This window comes from Lathamus discolor, chromosome 1 (genome assembly GCF_037157495.1).
Source record: "Lathamus discolor isolate bLatDis1 chromosome 1, bLatDis1.hap1, whole genome shotgun sequence".
NCBI classification, from domain to species: domain Eukaryota; kingdom Metazoa; phylum Chordata; class Aves; order Psittaciformes; family Psittacidae; genus Lathamus; species Lathamus discolor.
Window position 1 is genome coordinate 73050478 of NC_088884.1, and position 16862 is coordinate 73067339.

General features: G+C 36.6%; 1 protein-coding gene across 2 annotated transcripts in view; it reads left to right on the plus strand.

Annotated features, from left to right (window-relative positions):
* Positions 1-16862, plus strand: part of SLC41A2 (solute carrier family 41 member 2) — a 53655-nt gene that overhangs the window by 30245 nt on the left and 6548 nt on the right. For both annotated transcript variants that reach the window (XM_065679869.1, XM_065679879.1), the window contains 4 exons: positions 1391-1538; positions 2080-2159; positions 11163-11294; positions 12265-12413. In XM_065679869.1, the coding sequence (XP_065535941.1) occupies positions 1391-1538; positions 2080-2159; positions 11163-11294; positions 12265-12413 (509 nt within the window). The remainder of the gene's footprint in view (positions 1-1390; positions 1539-2079; positions 2160-11162; positions 11295-12264; positions 12414-16862) is intronic.

The following is a 16862-nucleotide window of genomic DNA, read 5'->3' on the forward strand; positions in this document are numbered from 1 at the left end:
AGGCTTTTACCTAGGCAGTAAGTAGTTCAAGAAGCTTACATCAGTACATTTCTGTCTTTTTTTATTAAGTTTGATAAAACTATAATTATCAAATAAAGGAATTATATATTGTGTGTACTCTTTTGGGGAGAACTCTTTACATTAGGCCCACCAATTAGTCCACAAAAAGAAGGAAAATGAGGGAAAAAAGGCACTACAAAGGAAGGAGATAATATACTGTAGAACAGTTAGATAAGGAAAGGAAGAAATTACTTCTCTTTTAGGCTTTGTCTCATTCACATTCTAATAGCTTTCTACTTTTAGCTTACCCAGTGAAAGGTATCTTACTATCTTTTCCGCCAGCTCTGCTATAGAGGTTGTTACCAGTCAGTGCAGAAGGACAGTAACTTCTAAAAACTCTACAGCAATTCTAGGAGTAATTTTAGTTTCACCAAGATAACATCAAAGTAGTAATTGCTTGAATTTGCAGCCTTTGTAATAAGCCATAATACATGGGAAAGAATGCATTCTTAGTTACTAAATATTCTTCTTTCTTTGCTAAAGGGTCTGTAAAAGTGGAATGTTTGCATAGCTTATATACATACACATATACATATGTATATTTGCTATTAGGATAAATTTTCTGTTATTTATCTCACTGTTGAATTAGGAAGTCTTGGATCACTGTAATAGCTTCTGTTTGGATGAGATTATAAACCCAAGTAATCCGAAAAAAACAGTGTTCTTTCTGTGGAGGCAGCTGTTTGACTTATAAGATCAACTTTATGATGGTACTCACTGGTGTTGGCAGTTGTGTTCCTATGAAATATGATGCAATTCTGATGGATAGCTGAAAGCAGCAGAATTTTGGCTGTGAATTTTCAGACTCAGACTGGTTCTAAACCAACTGAACTACTGACATAAATATCTCAGGATTACACGTTGTGCTTGCATCATTTTAGATACACTATTTTAAGGGAGATTACCATGTTATCTGTGCTTTGGAAAGAAGGAGATGTACATATGCTATGAATTTGTGCATAAACAAAAATTCAGTTCAGGATTATTTTTTTTAGCTATGTTACAAAATAATGATTGATATTCCACATCCTTATTGCATTTTTATCAAAAAGTACTGTACACAAATCCTCTTCAAAATTCTTTCTTTGCATGGACAATTCTGTTCTTGAGAAGATGGGAGTCAGTGGTCACATACAGCAGATATTAACCATATTGTTTACTACAGTAGTTGCAGCTTTAGGAGCAGTAGTGATAAAGACTATTAAAGTTCCTCAATTGCATGACGTAGACTGTAATTTATTTTAGAGTTCTAAATTAGGAAAAACATAAAGGAATGTCTTGAAAGTTAAAGTTGAATGTTTTTCTTTTTTTTTCTATATTATTATTTTAGAGACATATTACTATATATCTCCTTTGGTTGGTGCCTTTTTTTTGGCTCTGACTCCGATGGGGATTGTCATAGCTGCCAAACATCCAGCTACCAGAACTGTTCTCCATTCAGGATGGGAGCCTGTTATAACTGCCATGGTTATAAGCAGGTAAGTCTATTTATCTTGCTTCATCTTGATAGTCATCCTGTGTCTTTGCATCTTATTTAACACCTGGATGTACTTAAAAGCTTCTAGAATATAAAGTGTGCATAAACGTTAATCTTGCCCAAATAAGAAAGTTACAAAGTTAAGTCACAGGTGGGAATGAGCAAGGAAGCCAGCAGTAGCCTATGGCTATAACTGAGCGGAAGTGTACTGTATCAAATGAAGAAAACGGTGAGATATTCATCTCCTGCAGTTTCCAGTCAAGATTTTACATTACAATTGTTTAATCCAGTGAAAGTTATGAATCTTAAGAGCGGAGTTATTGAAGGAAATTCTTTGGTCTTTGTTATACAAGAAGTCAATTTTAGTATCTAAGTAACTATAGCAATGTTAGCCTGTAGCTGAGAATGAGATAATGGGGTAGGAGAAAAGATGAGAAGAAAATTGTGGTTTGAAGATGTTTTAAAAAATAGCTGAAAAAGTTTTTAAATACTGATTAATGTACTTGTTTGCCTTATTCTACATCTTGTACTTTGTTTTTCAGTATTGGTGGCCTTATATTGGACACAACTGTATCTGATCCCAACTTAGTTGGAATTGTTGTTTATACCCCAGTAATTAACGGTAAGACTCTAACAGGATTATGTGCTGCTATATATCAAATGATGTATCTTGCTTTGAGAAAATTCTTTTACAGTAATTTTCTGTTATGCTAATTAGTACTTGGTATATTAATTTCAAGCTTTGATTTTGATGTCTACAGTTGTTTATTTGAACACCTAGGGAGTCCTTCCCAGTCTTATTTGTTACAACCATTAAAACGCGATAGAGAATGTGAGAAGTAGGAACCCAAAGTATGCGTTAAGAAACTGGAAGTGCAAACAAACATTGAAGTAGTATATTCAAATATTAAATTATTAAATATTATATTGAAATGGTTATGACTGAGGAAAATGGAGATAAAATTTTATTTCAAAGGATTTTCTTGTAAACATCCAAGGACAAGTTTTCAAAATGGTAATTTACATGTAAATGTACGTAAATATAAGAACTAACAGGGATGCTACAGGCAAGTAAATAGGTTTCTCAAGAAAAATGTGTGTTGTTTCCCATGCTTGGTAAGCACTTTCCAGGTGTATAAGAATGTATTTGTGCAGATTTGGTCCTTAAGTGTTCTCTCTTCTAACAATAAAAATAAGGCAAATTTTGGAAGAAGAGTTAATATCTTATTGGACTGATGCAGTTTGAGAATGCCTTTTTTTTTTTCCCCTATAGTATCACAGAGTCGATGCATATTTAGTTTGCAGTAATTATAATAACCAGATCTGTTCCAGCTGTGTGACTGCATAGCTGTTCTTTCCCCTTGTGTATTCTTCCATTTGATTCCTTCAATTATTTTGCACTTTTATGTATTGTTGATCTTTAAACCATTTCTCCAATTACCAAGATGAATCTGACTTCTAATTTTTGGCTTACAAAGTGCTTAAATTGGCCTTTGTAAATTCCATATGGGTATATTATTTTCTGTTTTCTAAGCTATTAGTGAAATTAATTATCACCACTTGTTTTCCACCTAGATAATAAAATGTTAATATGGACACTGAGTTTTAGTTTTGAACCACATGACCCTGAAACAATTACTTTTCCAGATTTTGCTAATGGAAATTAGCATGGGACAGAACCAAAACATTTTACTACAGTTGAGGGTTAGTATATCTATTCCTATAACCATTAGGCAAGCTGCTCAGTTAGAGGAGGAAATCGTATTGTTTTGACAGACTCATGTTCTTGGCAAATTCATGTTAGCTCTTGTTTTAAAGCTTTCATATCTTTTAGATGTTTATAAATTGCCTATTTAATAATTTGTCATAATACTTATGTAGGAATTTAAGTTTCACCGGTATACAGATTCCCCAGATGATCCTTTCTGTCCCTTTTTAAAGCTACATTTTCTGTTTTCCCCAGTACTGCCCTCTGGTATTCACTAACCTCCAAGATAATCAGTTTGCAGAAACGATCACTGCTAATTCGTGGATTGTTCATCTAGCTCTCTAAGGATGCACTAAATTTAACTTACCCTCAGGCCCTAATACATATCAGTTTCTTATCAGATATCATTTCTATGAAGGCAGTAGACAAAAGGAAGTGAGTATTTTTATCTTACACAGAGCATGTTACTTGTTCTTCTTTTCCTTAAAGGCCCTGTATTCCTTTTCTTTGTACTTTTAATATGAAGCATTTCTGTGTTGCCACTTGTGTTCCTTGCTAACTATAAATTAGATTTTACACTCCAGCCTTTATGCTTCCTTGCCTGTGTCTTGGCTTTATATTAATTAAAAATTGCAAATACTTGCATCTACCTTTTGTGAGCTTCCCTTTTGATTTACAGATACCTAAAGAGCAAGGCAGGCATGCAGTTGATTTTCAGCTGTTTTCTGCTTCACATCTGTAACTTTTCTTATAATAGTCTTTTTGGTAACCCACTGAATTTGCTTTCTAAGAGAAGAGGATTATCTTTTCCTTTTAAGCAGGTATACTCAAACCAGTAATCTTACCAGTGATCCTGCTTTCCTAGATGACATCCCTGGATTATAAAAGACAACAACTGTCTGGTCATTGTTTTTTACTGTTTCCCCAAAGGCCCCTATTTCTGCTCCAGTACAGTACCAGAATACTTCTGCATTTTCTCTATGGACTCATCTATTATCTATCGACTCACTTACTCTAGACTTGCTGCCTACAGTGGATAAAGGTCTTATGGATACACAACTCTCTCAAGGCCTCATGTTCCTGCCAGATGTTCAATAATGATGGTCTTTTACTCTGTAGCAGTTATGGACTGCTTTTGGGAGTGGAGCTGTGCATCTTATTCACTGTCATTTTCTTTCACAAAAAATGGCTGTGAAACCTGGATTGCCTGTGTGTTTACGTTTTATCTTTTTAACAGTTTTAGCTAGTGATTTGACTTAAGTAAATATAATTGCTAAGAATGAAAGCTTGCTATAAACATGCCTCTAGAAAAGCAGTAAATTTACCATTTCATTTCTTACTTTCTTTCAGAAGTCTATCAACAGTATTAAGGCAATGCACATGCATTCATTTGAACTATCTTTAAAGACAAAGAACTAGCCAAATGCTAGTTGATTAGCTGTCAGGTCATAGAATCAGCTAGTTTGGAAAAGACCTCTAAGATCATCAAGTCCAACCGTTACCCAGGGCTGCCATGTCACGGAGGGCCTCATCTGCATGTTTTTGAGCAATTCCAGGGATGGTGATTCCACCATTGCCCTGAGCAGCTGTTCCAATGTTCATGGAAGTTTTGTATTTCTAGGTTGTTCTTACCATTTGTCATCTGCCCCTTGGTCTACTATGCAATGCCTGAGAATGTTATTTTCCAAGCCATACCAGGTGCCTTACTCCATCGTTCATGTTAATTTCTCATGCTTAGCTCCTTTTCTTGCTATGCATAAAGCAGCCTTTCCCCAGCTCTGAAAGTTCAGACTTCTTCAGTGATTAGTAATGAACCATCAGTGAGTTGTTTATAGTCCTGAGTCTGTATTTCAGGACGTTTCAGGACCTTTGCTATTATCCCAATCTCTTACATTGTAGGAAAAGAAGCCTCTGTTTTGGAGCTCATATCAAGCTCACAACAAGCGTAATAGGCCAGGACTAAAGTTATCCTAAGGCCCATGGCCTGTTACTGCTGATAGCAATAATGCTTTTGCAATGCCACTGGGCAACAACAGAAGTACTAAGGAATTTTGATTATCCCTCATTCAGAAAAGAGCAGAGGGGAATAATGTGTTAAGTGTTGTATGTTTGTGTGCTAACACCCTCAACCCTCAGATTTCTAAGGATAGAGGCATTTCAATTGGAAAATACAGAGGAAAATATGTTCTGTATAGAGGATGCAGAGTGGGCCTGTTTTATGGTACACCTCCTTGAAAAGGAAATTGTAGGTAGGTGATTTTTTTAGTTGCTGTTAGATTAACCTCTCCTGGGTTTCATAACTCTGCTGGCACCTTTTCATATTGCTGGTCAGTATACTGTAGTAAACTGGGGTTTAAGAAATCTTTCAGTTAAAAAAGCACATCTGTTGACACTCATTTACTAACATAAAAGGTGTGATAGACCACTTAACAGATGGCGTTTTAAATATTATTGTTGCAGAAAGCTTTCTCTACCAGTGCTTTCCAGGTCTTGGAATTCTTATTGTAAGCCTAAGTAATGAAACGAGCTGAGGTTTTTCCCTCAAAACACTTTTCATATGCTTTTTCCTTTCTCTTATCTGAAAGTTTGTTGCTTTTATGACACAGAAAACCTGAAAGAAACATTATAACCTATTGGGATTGAGTCCAGCCATAATTTGAGGATAGTGTAAATTTGTCCAGGATTTTCAAGCTGTCACCGTTTTATTCAGTGCCAGTTGCCACACCTCAGAATCCAGAACAGTATGCACTGCAAAACTGCCAGTGTTAGGCTTCCTGTGTGCACCATTAAATAGCTTTCAGTGTGATTCTGTCTAGAAGGTTTGCACGTTCTTAGAGGTGGGACAAGTAACTTTCATCACATACATTACAGTGTGGACCCATAAATCCTTTGGTTTAAGAAATATTGGTCTGGAACATGAGCAACCTCAAAGGTCCTACCCCTGTTAACAATAACTGCAAATATTTGCCAAGAATATTAAAACAGTTCTTAAGCAAGTGGGCATTTATGGTCAGCTTTACTGCTGGTGGCCAAAAGTATTTCACATCTGTTATTTTCCATTTTCCCCTTATTAAACACATTTGTTGAGATTAAAAATTATTTTTAATTCTATGTTTGTTTGGTTTAAATTGTAACTCCACTTTTAAAAATAATAAAATCAGTTTGTGGTTTCAGCCATTGTGGTACTTACAAAGTACTTGAGATGTAGATGTCTGTGTTTGTTGTACTGAGGGTCTGAATCACGTCACTACTAACCCCAAGCATGCCTGTGCTTCAGCATAGACACTCAAGTTGATCTTTATGTTTTCTAACGGATGAGATAGTTAAAATTTGCAAATCCTTTTACAGCATCACAGCGTGTTGAATTTGGCTCAGGAATTACAATTTGCAGGTAACTGAGTTCCTTTTGTGCAGAAAAAAGATAATGCCTTAAACAATTATATGCTTTGTGAATATGCAGCAGAAATTAACTAAGGTGCAGTTACCAGATAGAGCCACTTTCCTCTCTGTTTTCACTGTATGCTGAGACAAAACATTTCAGGAGTTACTGCATAATAACCATCATCTTGATAGACTTTACCGCATTTTTATGCATCTTGTAGAATGGAGGTTCTGCAGTTTAATTCTGAAAGCACCTGAAAATTAGAAATGCTTTGTAGGCTATATGTAGAAAAATGTGCCTTTGCAGATGGTTTAAAGCAATATTCTTTAAAGGTAACACAAACCTGTTGTAATATTTCTTAATATTTGTCTGTACGTATTGTAAAAGTATTTTATATCTGGAGGGAATAAATGTAGATCAAGGAATACAAGAAACCCGTATGAGAAAATTTAGCACAAAACTTACTGAATGTCTGTTGTCTGGGAGATGAAAGTTAATCTTATTCCCAAACCATACGTTTTTTATCTATTAGTAGGATAAATTCAATGACAGATTCCAGGTCTTTCAGAGAGCTTTTGCTGTAAATTGTTTTTGAGAATATGGAAAGAAAATACCCAGAAACCATTCCTCCTCAAAAAGCTAAAATGCATTTTTAATGACTGTATATTTTAATCTCTGATGGCATAGTTGTACTATCTGCTTGCACACAGCAGAGTAGTGCTTTGATTAGAAGATAACCGTTGTTTTAGACAGTCAAGCATCTCTAAATGACAAGGGAAAACATTAGTGTAGTTGTATGGTAGTAGAGCAATTTGGCTGGGTAGCAAATTAATTTTTCTGCATCCTGAATTGGAACAAATGTGATAGTCTCAGAAGGCACCTACACTGTAAGAGAACTTTTTAATTCAGTCTTTATTTTGGCAGGAAAAGGAGGAGGGTTTTGATTTTGGATATTTACTTTTGATGCATTATTGGATGCTAGTTTTAGTGCTTTATAGTTCATAGTTTCATAGATTTATAGAATCTTAGAATGATTTACGTCGGAAGGGACCTTAAAGACCAACCAGTTCCAACAGCCTGCCACAGGCAGGGACACCTTCCACCTCCCTGCTTGGAGAAACCAGGTTGCTCTAGGCCCCGTCCAACCTTGCCTAGAACACTGCCAGGGATGGGGAAGCCACAGCTTTTCTGGGCACCCTGTGCTGGTGTCTCACCACCCTCATAGTGAAGAATTTCTTCCTAATGTCTAATCTAAATCTCCCCTCTTCCAGTTTAAAGCCATCCCCCCTTGTCCTATCACTTCATGCCCCTTCAGGTTCCTTGGATGGTCTTAAACTAGATCTTCTCCTATAGCAGGCAGTCTCCCAGTCCCTGCCTTTACGTTCTGCCACTTGGGCAGTGTGGCTGGAGCACTTGCCTACCTAGGTGCTAAACTGTACACGTAAATCTGCATATTCTGTGCTATTATGGGTGAGTGTTTTCATTTAGGCCTTTACTTCCCAAGTTTTTTAGAAGATTTCAGTTACCATTAGTTTTCACAACACAATTATATCAGAATATTTTTTTACGTATGTATATATAAGGAACAATTTTTTTATTAGGCATAGGAGAGAAATTATTTATGAGTAAAACATAAAATGTAATAGTTTGCTTATATAACATTGTCTCAAAGGCTTCTCTTAAAACACATCCATATAGGAGAAGCTAATAATTTCCAACTGCTTTCCCGCAAGCATTTTTAAGTATTAAAATAAATGCTACAAAGTAAAAAAGGAAGATGGAAGAAATGCAGATGAAAAAAACCAATGTAAAAATGTAGTTAGTTAAGCTAGCCTTGTAATCTAAGTATGTCCCTTGCATAAAAAATGATTTCTTAAACTTAGTGGTAGAGACGTCAGGGCAAAAGTTAATCTTGAATTTTCTGAAAGAATATTATTAAAAAATTTAGAGCTTTAGGTTACTGTTGTAACTGAGATTTATTTATTTTTTAATTTCTTTTCATTTCATTTCTATAATAGAAATACATAGAATCATAGAATAGTTAGGGCTGGAAAAAAGCAAGTTGTTGTTGAACTCCAAAAAGACTAATTGGCAAAACTGACTGTTTTGAGCTATGGGTGACTACATGACTATATATTACTGTATAGAAAAATGTATTTTATATGTATTATTATTATTATATATGTTAATATATAGTATTTTATATTCATATATATTAGGGTGCTTGTTAGAGAAAAGAGAACTGTGATACAAATTTTCGGAAGTATTCTTGCTTAATTCTTAACTGATTCATTACAATTATGAGGGTTTTAATTTTCTTTTAAAGTTTGAAATCATCATGACATCCTTCACGCTTCAGCAGAGAGCATCTCTTCTGCTTATTGACAAAGTAGCACTCTCATAGTGAAGCTAAACAGATCTGCTGCTCTGAGAGGAATGCAGAACAGTTGCAGGATTTTACTTCTGAAAAAGATTATTTTCCTCTGTGTTATAGTTCTCACAGGAGTGAAAAGAAGTTAACAAAGTTGATCTTTATTATCAGATATTTGCTATGATGACTTCAATACCGCTTACCTGGAAAAAACAACAAATCTGACTTAAAACGTTCATGGAAACAGTCCTTATATACATCTACAGAGATTTTCATAATATGAGCAGCTACAGAGCACATGACAATTCTATGCATTCGGAAGATGCTGAGAAGCTATCAATTTTGAGTACTGACGTGTTGTCAACTGACACAGTTTTATCTATTTTCTGCTACTTGCAGGGATCTGATTAATCTGATACTGCTGAGATAACGTCACATGCACAGTAACTCCTATTACAAAACAGGGTATCTCTGTACATATTGAAGTGGTTCGTTTAATGCAGCTTTATGCATGTCATTCTGTGACCAGCAGAACAATGAAACCTGATAGTCTGTCCATGTGATTCCTTGTGACAATAGAGCCTGCATCTTCCTTGTTGCCGCTCTTTAAAAAGGGTGATGTCCTCTGAGCCTTCTCCAAGGAGAAAAGGCCTAACTCCTTCAGTTTTTCCCCATAGAGCAGGTTTTCCAGACCTTTGGTCATCTTCATGGCTCTCCTTTTGACCTTCTTCAGTCTGTCCACATTTTTCTTGAATTGTGGGGATCAGAACTGGACACAGTACTCCAGGTACAGCCTGACAAGCACTGAGTGGGGTGGGATGATCACATCTCTGTCTCTGCTAGTGATGCCCCTGATTTGCCTTTGTTGCTGCACCGCAACAGTAACTGATGTTAATCTCATCCAGGAGGACCCCCAGGTTCCTTTCAACAAGGTGCTGCCCAGCAACACGGACTGTAGTCTGAACTGGGCTCTTTGGTTATGTCTTCCCAGGTGCAGGACTTGTCTTTGTTAAACTTCCAGCCTGTCCAGGTCTCTCTGTAAGATAGCTCTCTCTTTTGATGTGTCCATCTCACTGCTCGGTTCAATGTCATCAGCAAACTTTGTGAGGGTGCTTTCAAGCCCATCATCCAGGTAATTTATGAAGTTGTTGAATAGCGTGGGGCCCAGTATCAATCCCTGGGGACTGATATCCCACTTGTGACAGGCTGCCAGCTTCCTCTAAAAAAACTGTTGATCACTACTTTCTGAGTGCAGCTTGTTAGCCAATTTCCCATCCATCTCGGAGACAGCCCATCCGGTCTGTAACTTGCCAGTTTGTTTAGGAGGAAGCTGTGGAAAACTGTCGGATGCTTTGCTGAAGATGGGTGTGACATTTGCCCTGATCCAGTTGTTAAGGAATACCCCCATATCTCCATGACTTTTCAAAGGTTATATACCATGGCCTTGTAACAGTGCCAGCCACTTCTCTTTGCATCCTAGGGTGGTTTGTTTCATAGAGATCTTTTGTTTTCTAATGGGAAGTATATCAGCCGTTGTCACAGAGAAAGTAGAATCTCCATTACTACCATTCTTTAAAAAAATCTATTATTCAGACACTTGCCCTTTCAACCTGAATTATAAATGGCAGAAAATTACAGTTAATCCTGCTCTGTGGTGAAGGGGAATTAATAGAAGAGCTCTTGAAGTCTTTTCCAGCCCTATGGTTCTATGTGTGAAATCTGCATTTCAGCTTCTGGCAGCGAGTGCTTCTGCTTTGCATTACTTATACTTCCCAGCAATACTGACCTAGGAAGGCAATCCAGCAGTGGCACGACTATGTAGTACTTCTGTTGTTGCAGAAGGATTTCCAAAGAGGGAGCAATGAAAGGGAACTTCACCTATGAGAAAGCATCAGATTGAAGCTTTTGGAAGAGCCTTTTGCACTTAACATGAATAAAACTGATCTCCAAAGTATCCAGTGATACACCAAATTGTAGCCCAAGTATTCTGGCTTATTTTAATACTCGTTTTTAGCCCATTTATAACTAATATATTTTCTAAAGATGTTTCTCTGTTTGACTTTTGTAAGTAGAGGACTATATTGGTAAACCTGCAAAAAATATTGCCTACTAGAGAAAAAAAAAATAGTTGAAAATTTACCACTTGTTTCCCTTTGTATTTCAGGTATTGGTGGTAATCTAGTAGCTATTCAAGCTAGCAGAATTTCTACCTACCTCCATTTACATAGCATTCCTGGAGAGTTGCCAGAAGAAGCCAAGGGTTGCTATTATCCATGCAGAACATATTACGGTACAGGTATGTATGAGTTAATTGTCAAAACTGCTGTCTCATGTCTCCGCTTTCCCCGCCCTGTATGCCACACTGTACTACCAATGAGAAATGTCAACAAACTAAACTTGGTGTATGCAGTTCAAAGGCAGCAGAGACTTGGCAGTTTCCTTTGCCTGCAGTTGTTTGACTGTGAGAATCACAAGGAGCTCCGTAGGAGGAGGTGGTGCGTAGAGAGGAGTACAGAGAAAGGTGTAACCCTGGTAAGGGTTGAAGATAGAGGCAGGATGCTGTGATACCCACTCAGAAGGATTTCAAACTTCATCTTTATTTAGCCTGTTTACCTGCTCTTAACCTTTGTCATTTAACTCCAGAAGTTCAAACCAATCTCCTGTTAGGACCAAACTTTATATCTAACATTATTGCTAAGTCCCTCCTTGCCATTTCCCATTTGCCATTCTCTTTCTACATTCTTACTTCACAGCTTATTCCTCCTCTGTATTGCCCCCTTTACTAATAGTGTAGCAACAGTGGTGGAAGGTGATGTTTTAACAGCGTGTATTACACTTTCATATTTATGAAATGGATTGGAACTGATGAGAAAGTGATGATGTGGGATTACATTTTAGAAATATAAGGTACTTTTGAGGATGTCTCGAATATGGTGTCCAAAAGATCCTCTTTCTTGGGATGGCTTTAGGAGGTCCCTGCAGCTCCAAAAAATTAGATTGTATTACATGAGTGCAGAATGAAAGCAGACAGTTAACACCCTCTCCTGGAAGGGCCCTGCTTAACTTTTCTGGCAGACACTAGAGGTGGCTTTTTTTTGCCCCCTGTAAAAATCCTCAAGAAGTCTTTTAGGAGAAAATAGTGGCACTGTTCCTCAGTACTAAATGCTGTGGACTTTGAAAGTGGCTTTTTATATTAAAATTAATAAAAAACTGATACAGTAATTGAAAATTTAACTGAATTTTGATGATTTTTTTTTTAATTGTAGGAGTAAATAATAAATCAGCCCAAGTTCTGCTTCTTTTGGTGATTCCTGGACACCTGATTTTCTTGTACACTATCCACTTAATGAAAAGCGGCCACACTTCCTTAACTCCTATCTTTATAGCAGTATATTTGTTTGCGGCTCTGTTACAGGTAAGAAGTACTAATTGAAAATCAGTTTTTTTAAGAAAATTATGTTCATCTGATTTCTGAAATCTCATGAATAGTACAAGAAGGTATGGGTTAATACAGGTTTTCAGCACAGTTCTGAAGTAATTCATTATCTCTGCATGTATACAGCTTACCCAGATGTATCTGTATTGTGAGTGCTTTTCAGAAAACACCTGAGCTTTCTCTTTCACATGCTTCTTGGAACCATCACATCTAAAACCCCCATCCTTTTAATCAGCTACAAGGGAGGTGGAGAGAAGGAAAAGTAGCAGTCATGAATAATGAATGTGTTGTCAAGGAAAACTGTCAAAATACTCCTAAAGTTGTTCACATTACAATTTTAGTTAACATGTTCAAATACACAGTAAATGAGAATGTTATGGCTTGGTTGGTGCATTCTTAATATTTATTAAAGTAGAAATTAGTCTGACAGCAATCACTGTACAAGAAATTGTAATTGCATTAGTTGTCAAATGTTCTTACATTATTTTGGCTGGTCTTACCTAGAGCAGCCTGTAGATACCAGGCGATGGCAGTTCTTGAAACACGCCTTTTGAAATAGCAAGGTCTCAATTTAAATCCTTTCATCTAGAGAAATCCGTAAAACAAAAATAAATGTTTTTCTTAAATCTATGGCCAATTTTTAGCTAAAACCTGGCTGAATTACCTATAGAGTTTCATTGTACCTTAAAACAAAAAATTGACTGTTCATGTTACACAATAAAAACGCAGTTGAAATTTCCATTAGTTATACATACTGCTTCTATAAATGTGACCAATTTAGTTTCAAAATACAAACACTATCATCAGTCAATCCTTAATAAAAATTATAATGTTTAATGTTTTAAATTGTCTAATAAATGTCTAAATTTCAATAGAGATAGGGTTCAAAAGCTGTTGCTATTTTAATGTCATATGAGAATTCTAGACTTTTTTTTGGTAGAAGTGGTAACATTCCAACCTTTGCAAATGGGAATGTCATACTAAAAATTATAAATTACTTTTCATTCTCTTCTTACATTATATTCCTAGTGTCCAGCCTTATCACTGTTTTTAGAATGTGTTTTCTTGAGGAAATGATGCTGTTCCTTCATTCTGTCTGTTCTGGTTGGCTGGCTGTCCTTTCTAATAACTTTTAAATCCTTTGGCCCATTTCAGTTAAGTTTCTCTGTGTCTTGGCATTTCTTTGTCTTAGCTACACTTAACAAAAACGGGATGGGGAAAGAGTCTCTGTTAATATCTCTGCTGAAGGTAACACTGCAGTGTGATTTCAGCCATTATTAGACTTCAGGGATTTCACATAGGAATCAGCCTGAATTCATAAATCCATACAGTCCTTGGCTCACAGAACTGCAATTGTATATTTAGGGATACAAAGCTTTTCTTCAGCAACAGAGGACAGATCAAGATTTGAGAAAAGCAGTTCAGCCAAAAACCAAGTTAAGGGATTAGAGCAGGACTTTCCAACATACAGTAATTCAGATCCAGCATCGACATGTGTGCACATGTAAAGTTGAGTTTTAGAAATTCAAGGTCTGATTAGAGCATTGGGTTTTGCAGTTGTGTATCTGAATTGCAGTCTATAAGGCCAGACCTGATTTTCTTGATTTTTTTTGTGGGTAAAGCTGATTCCCTTTCCCTTGCTCCCTTTTATAGATGATTTTCTCCTCCTTATCTTCTGTCTTTAGCCATAACAAGTAGTTTTAGATGTATTTACTTGCACACTGTGACTTCTCATGGGTCTTGACAAATTTACAATTTTGGAACCCCATGTTTTTTAACACCTTCTAAAATATTTATAGATTCATTTCCCCATTTTAATTATTCTGGCATTTTTCTAGTAGTGATTATTGTAGTTTTGCATACCTCTAGTTGGAGCAGATTTAAAATGTTCAGACAGCCATTTCTTGCTTTAACCCGTAAATCTTGAACTTACATTTATTTACTAAAAGCAGCTGTGTGCTTTTAAGTTTCTATTTTCTCACAGAAAACCCTTATTTGTACTCATTCCTCTTCCCTCTTTTCAGTGACATCACCTATGCACCTGGGTGTTGTAAAGAACAGTTTTCAAGCTACCATTTCTTTCGGCATAAGCCAACACTTACTGATCTCATTTGTCCGTAATTCTTTCAGATTTTTGTCCTTCCAGTGAGAGCTTTTCCAGTTCTGCTGGAGAACTGGAAAACCTCACAACTAATTGTTATCATTTAGATTATCAACAAGACAAATCCATTGAGTCTTTTGAGCAGTGAGAGATCTGCATTCTAATCCTTTTTCATAATGTATTGGACTTTGCATGAATTTTCACTCTGCATGGAAGGTGTATAAAAAATGGACGTCAAAATTACAAGCTTGCTTGCAGGCTTTATCTTTTATTTTTGAGGTGGTACATGATAATTTAATAGAACATAGTGATTCCCAAAAGTAAGAATTAATTATGCTCAGTCTTGTGTTTGAGGAGGCTTGATATCACTACTTTGCCCTTTCCAATTCTTTACATATATTGAGCTGGGGGAGTGGAAAAGGCAGCTGAATAATGATTATTACACCATCTACTTATATTTTTTGCACTGTGCTAAACTATTAATGCTAAACTAAAACCCAACAACAGCAATAAAGTGATTTTTCTATCTTCAAAATTCAAGTGACTACTGAAATATGTTAAATTATTAATGACATATTTTACAGTGGACTAATATAGGCTGTTAGTTAACTTCAAGATCTGTTTATTATTTCTGACTGTCCAGCTTCTCATTTAAAATGGAGAGGAAGGGGTTAAGGAAATGACAAAATTAGAACTAGAATGTTATAGTGCACTAAAAAAAACACCCCAGGGAAATGTTAATACAAAAACTTTAGTTATGACTAAAGACTGTTAGGTCTGAATTAGCTCTGTAGTGAAGAGTCTCTTCTGTGCAGCACCAGAGGAAACTACCAAAAGGAAAATAGGAAGGCATATACAGGAAGGTATATGCTGTAAGTTTGTAGGGTACTTCATGCAATGCAGTGTACAGTATCTGGGCAAGCCAGTGTGTATTAATGAAAAACAGTATATTGATTTTAAATGTATTTCGGATTTGGTCAGTGGCCTCTATTTCAGAGGAATACTCCTTTCTTTAAAATTTTACAAGTCACACACCAGTATGCTGCATGCAGCTACAATCTGGTGTCTGACCAACAAAGAATATATTAATTGAAAAACAGTCCTCTGCTTATACCTCAGAAAGGCTCAAGTATTTTTTAGCTGTATGAGGCTATGTACCGAGCAAAGTTTCATCCTCTGTCTTGTCAACCTGTAGCAGAATGAGAGCAGCAGTGGAATTGCCAAGCCATCAGTCCTGGCTACGGGGTTCTGAGCATTCAAAGGCAGCCTCTGTTCTGCATGTTCTCACTGAGCCAGTAAAACGCCCTCTAAGGAATTTTCACACCTCCTAACCAAATCAGAGCACACAGTCATGTTAAAGACTCGGGGAATAAACAAACAATAGGAGATTCCCAGAGCTATTACCAAGCAAATAAGTAATTCCAAAATGCAGTCCTTATCCAGTGAAGGTCAGATGTGAAGTAATTTTTGCAGGGCTTCAAGGCTGTTTGGAGCAATAGAAAGCCAAGAATTCAGCAGTGCTCATAATGACTTCCTTCTCACATCAAAAGCATCTTGGATGTCTCACTAGTGTGGGGATTTTAATGATGGTATGGGCCTCTTCAGTGTGGAAAAATAACTCATGGGGTATACTGTACATTATAGAGAAATAAGGAAGGTTGTGTTTTTAGAGAAAATATTGATGCATTTTAAATACTGCTTTTTCTAATAGGAAGGGTTATTTCCGAAATGTAAAGCAAGTTAACTGCTAAAAGAGACTACATTATTCAAGGAAATATGAAAACTAAGGTCCCAATGTGGACAGTTTTGTATGTTCAGTGCTTTCTCATTGCAGCATGAGAAGCAGACTTGCCATATTTACTGGGATCTGAATGTGGCTATCACCCATGCTCCCAATTCCAGGGATGTTGCTGTCTGTGGTAGAAGCCTGGCTCCTACCAGGTCATTAGCAGAGATATATAATTTTTGCCTCCAGAAGGATGAGCTCAAAGTGCTTATGTATGGAGCATGACACACTGAGTTGTGCTACAGCAAGTGCACATTGAGCATACCTGAAAACTTAATGGTCAGGATTGCACTCCCCATTCAGACAGCTGACAAATGGCCTGAAATTAGGATTGTCTTGGTTAAACCAGGATGTCCAACAAAGAAATCATGAAGGCAGTCTCAGGAATTTGGATTAAATCTGTGGAATAAAAAAAAGGGGCCATAATCAAACTGTTTTAGAAAAAAACTTCAGCTGAAATGGTATCCCCTTTTTTACTCAAGATGAGGTTTTAGTCTTTCATATAAGTAAGTATGCTATGCTGTCTGGGTACTCGGATAAC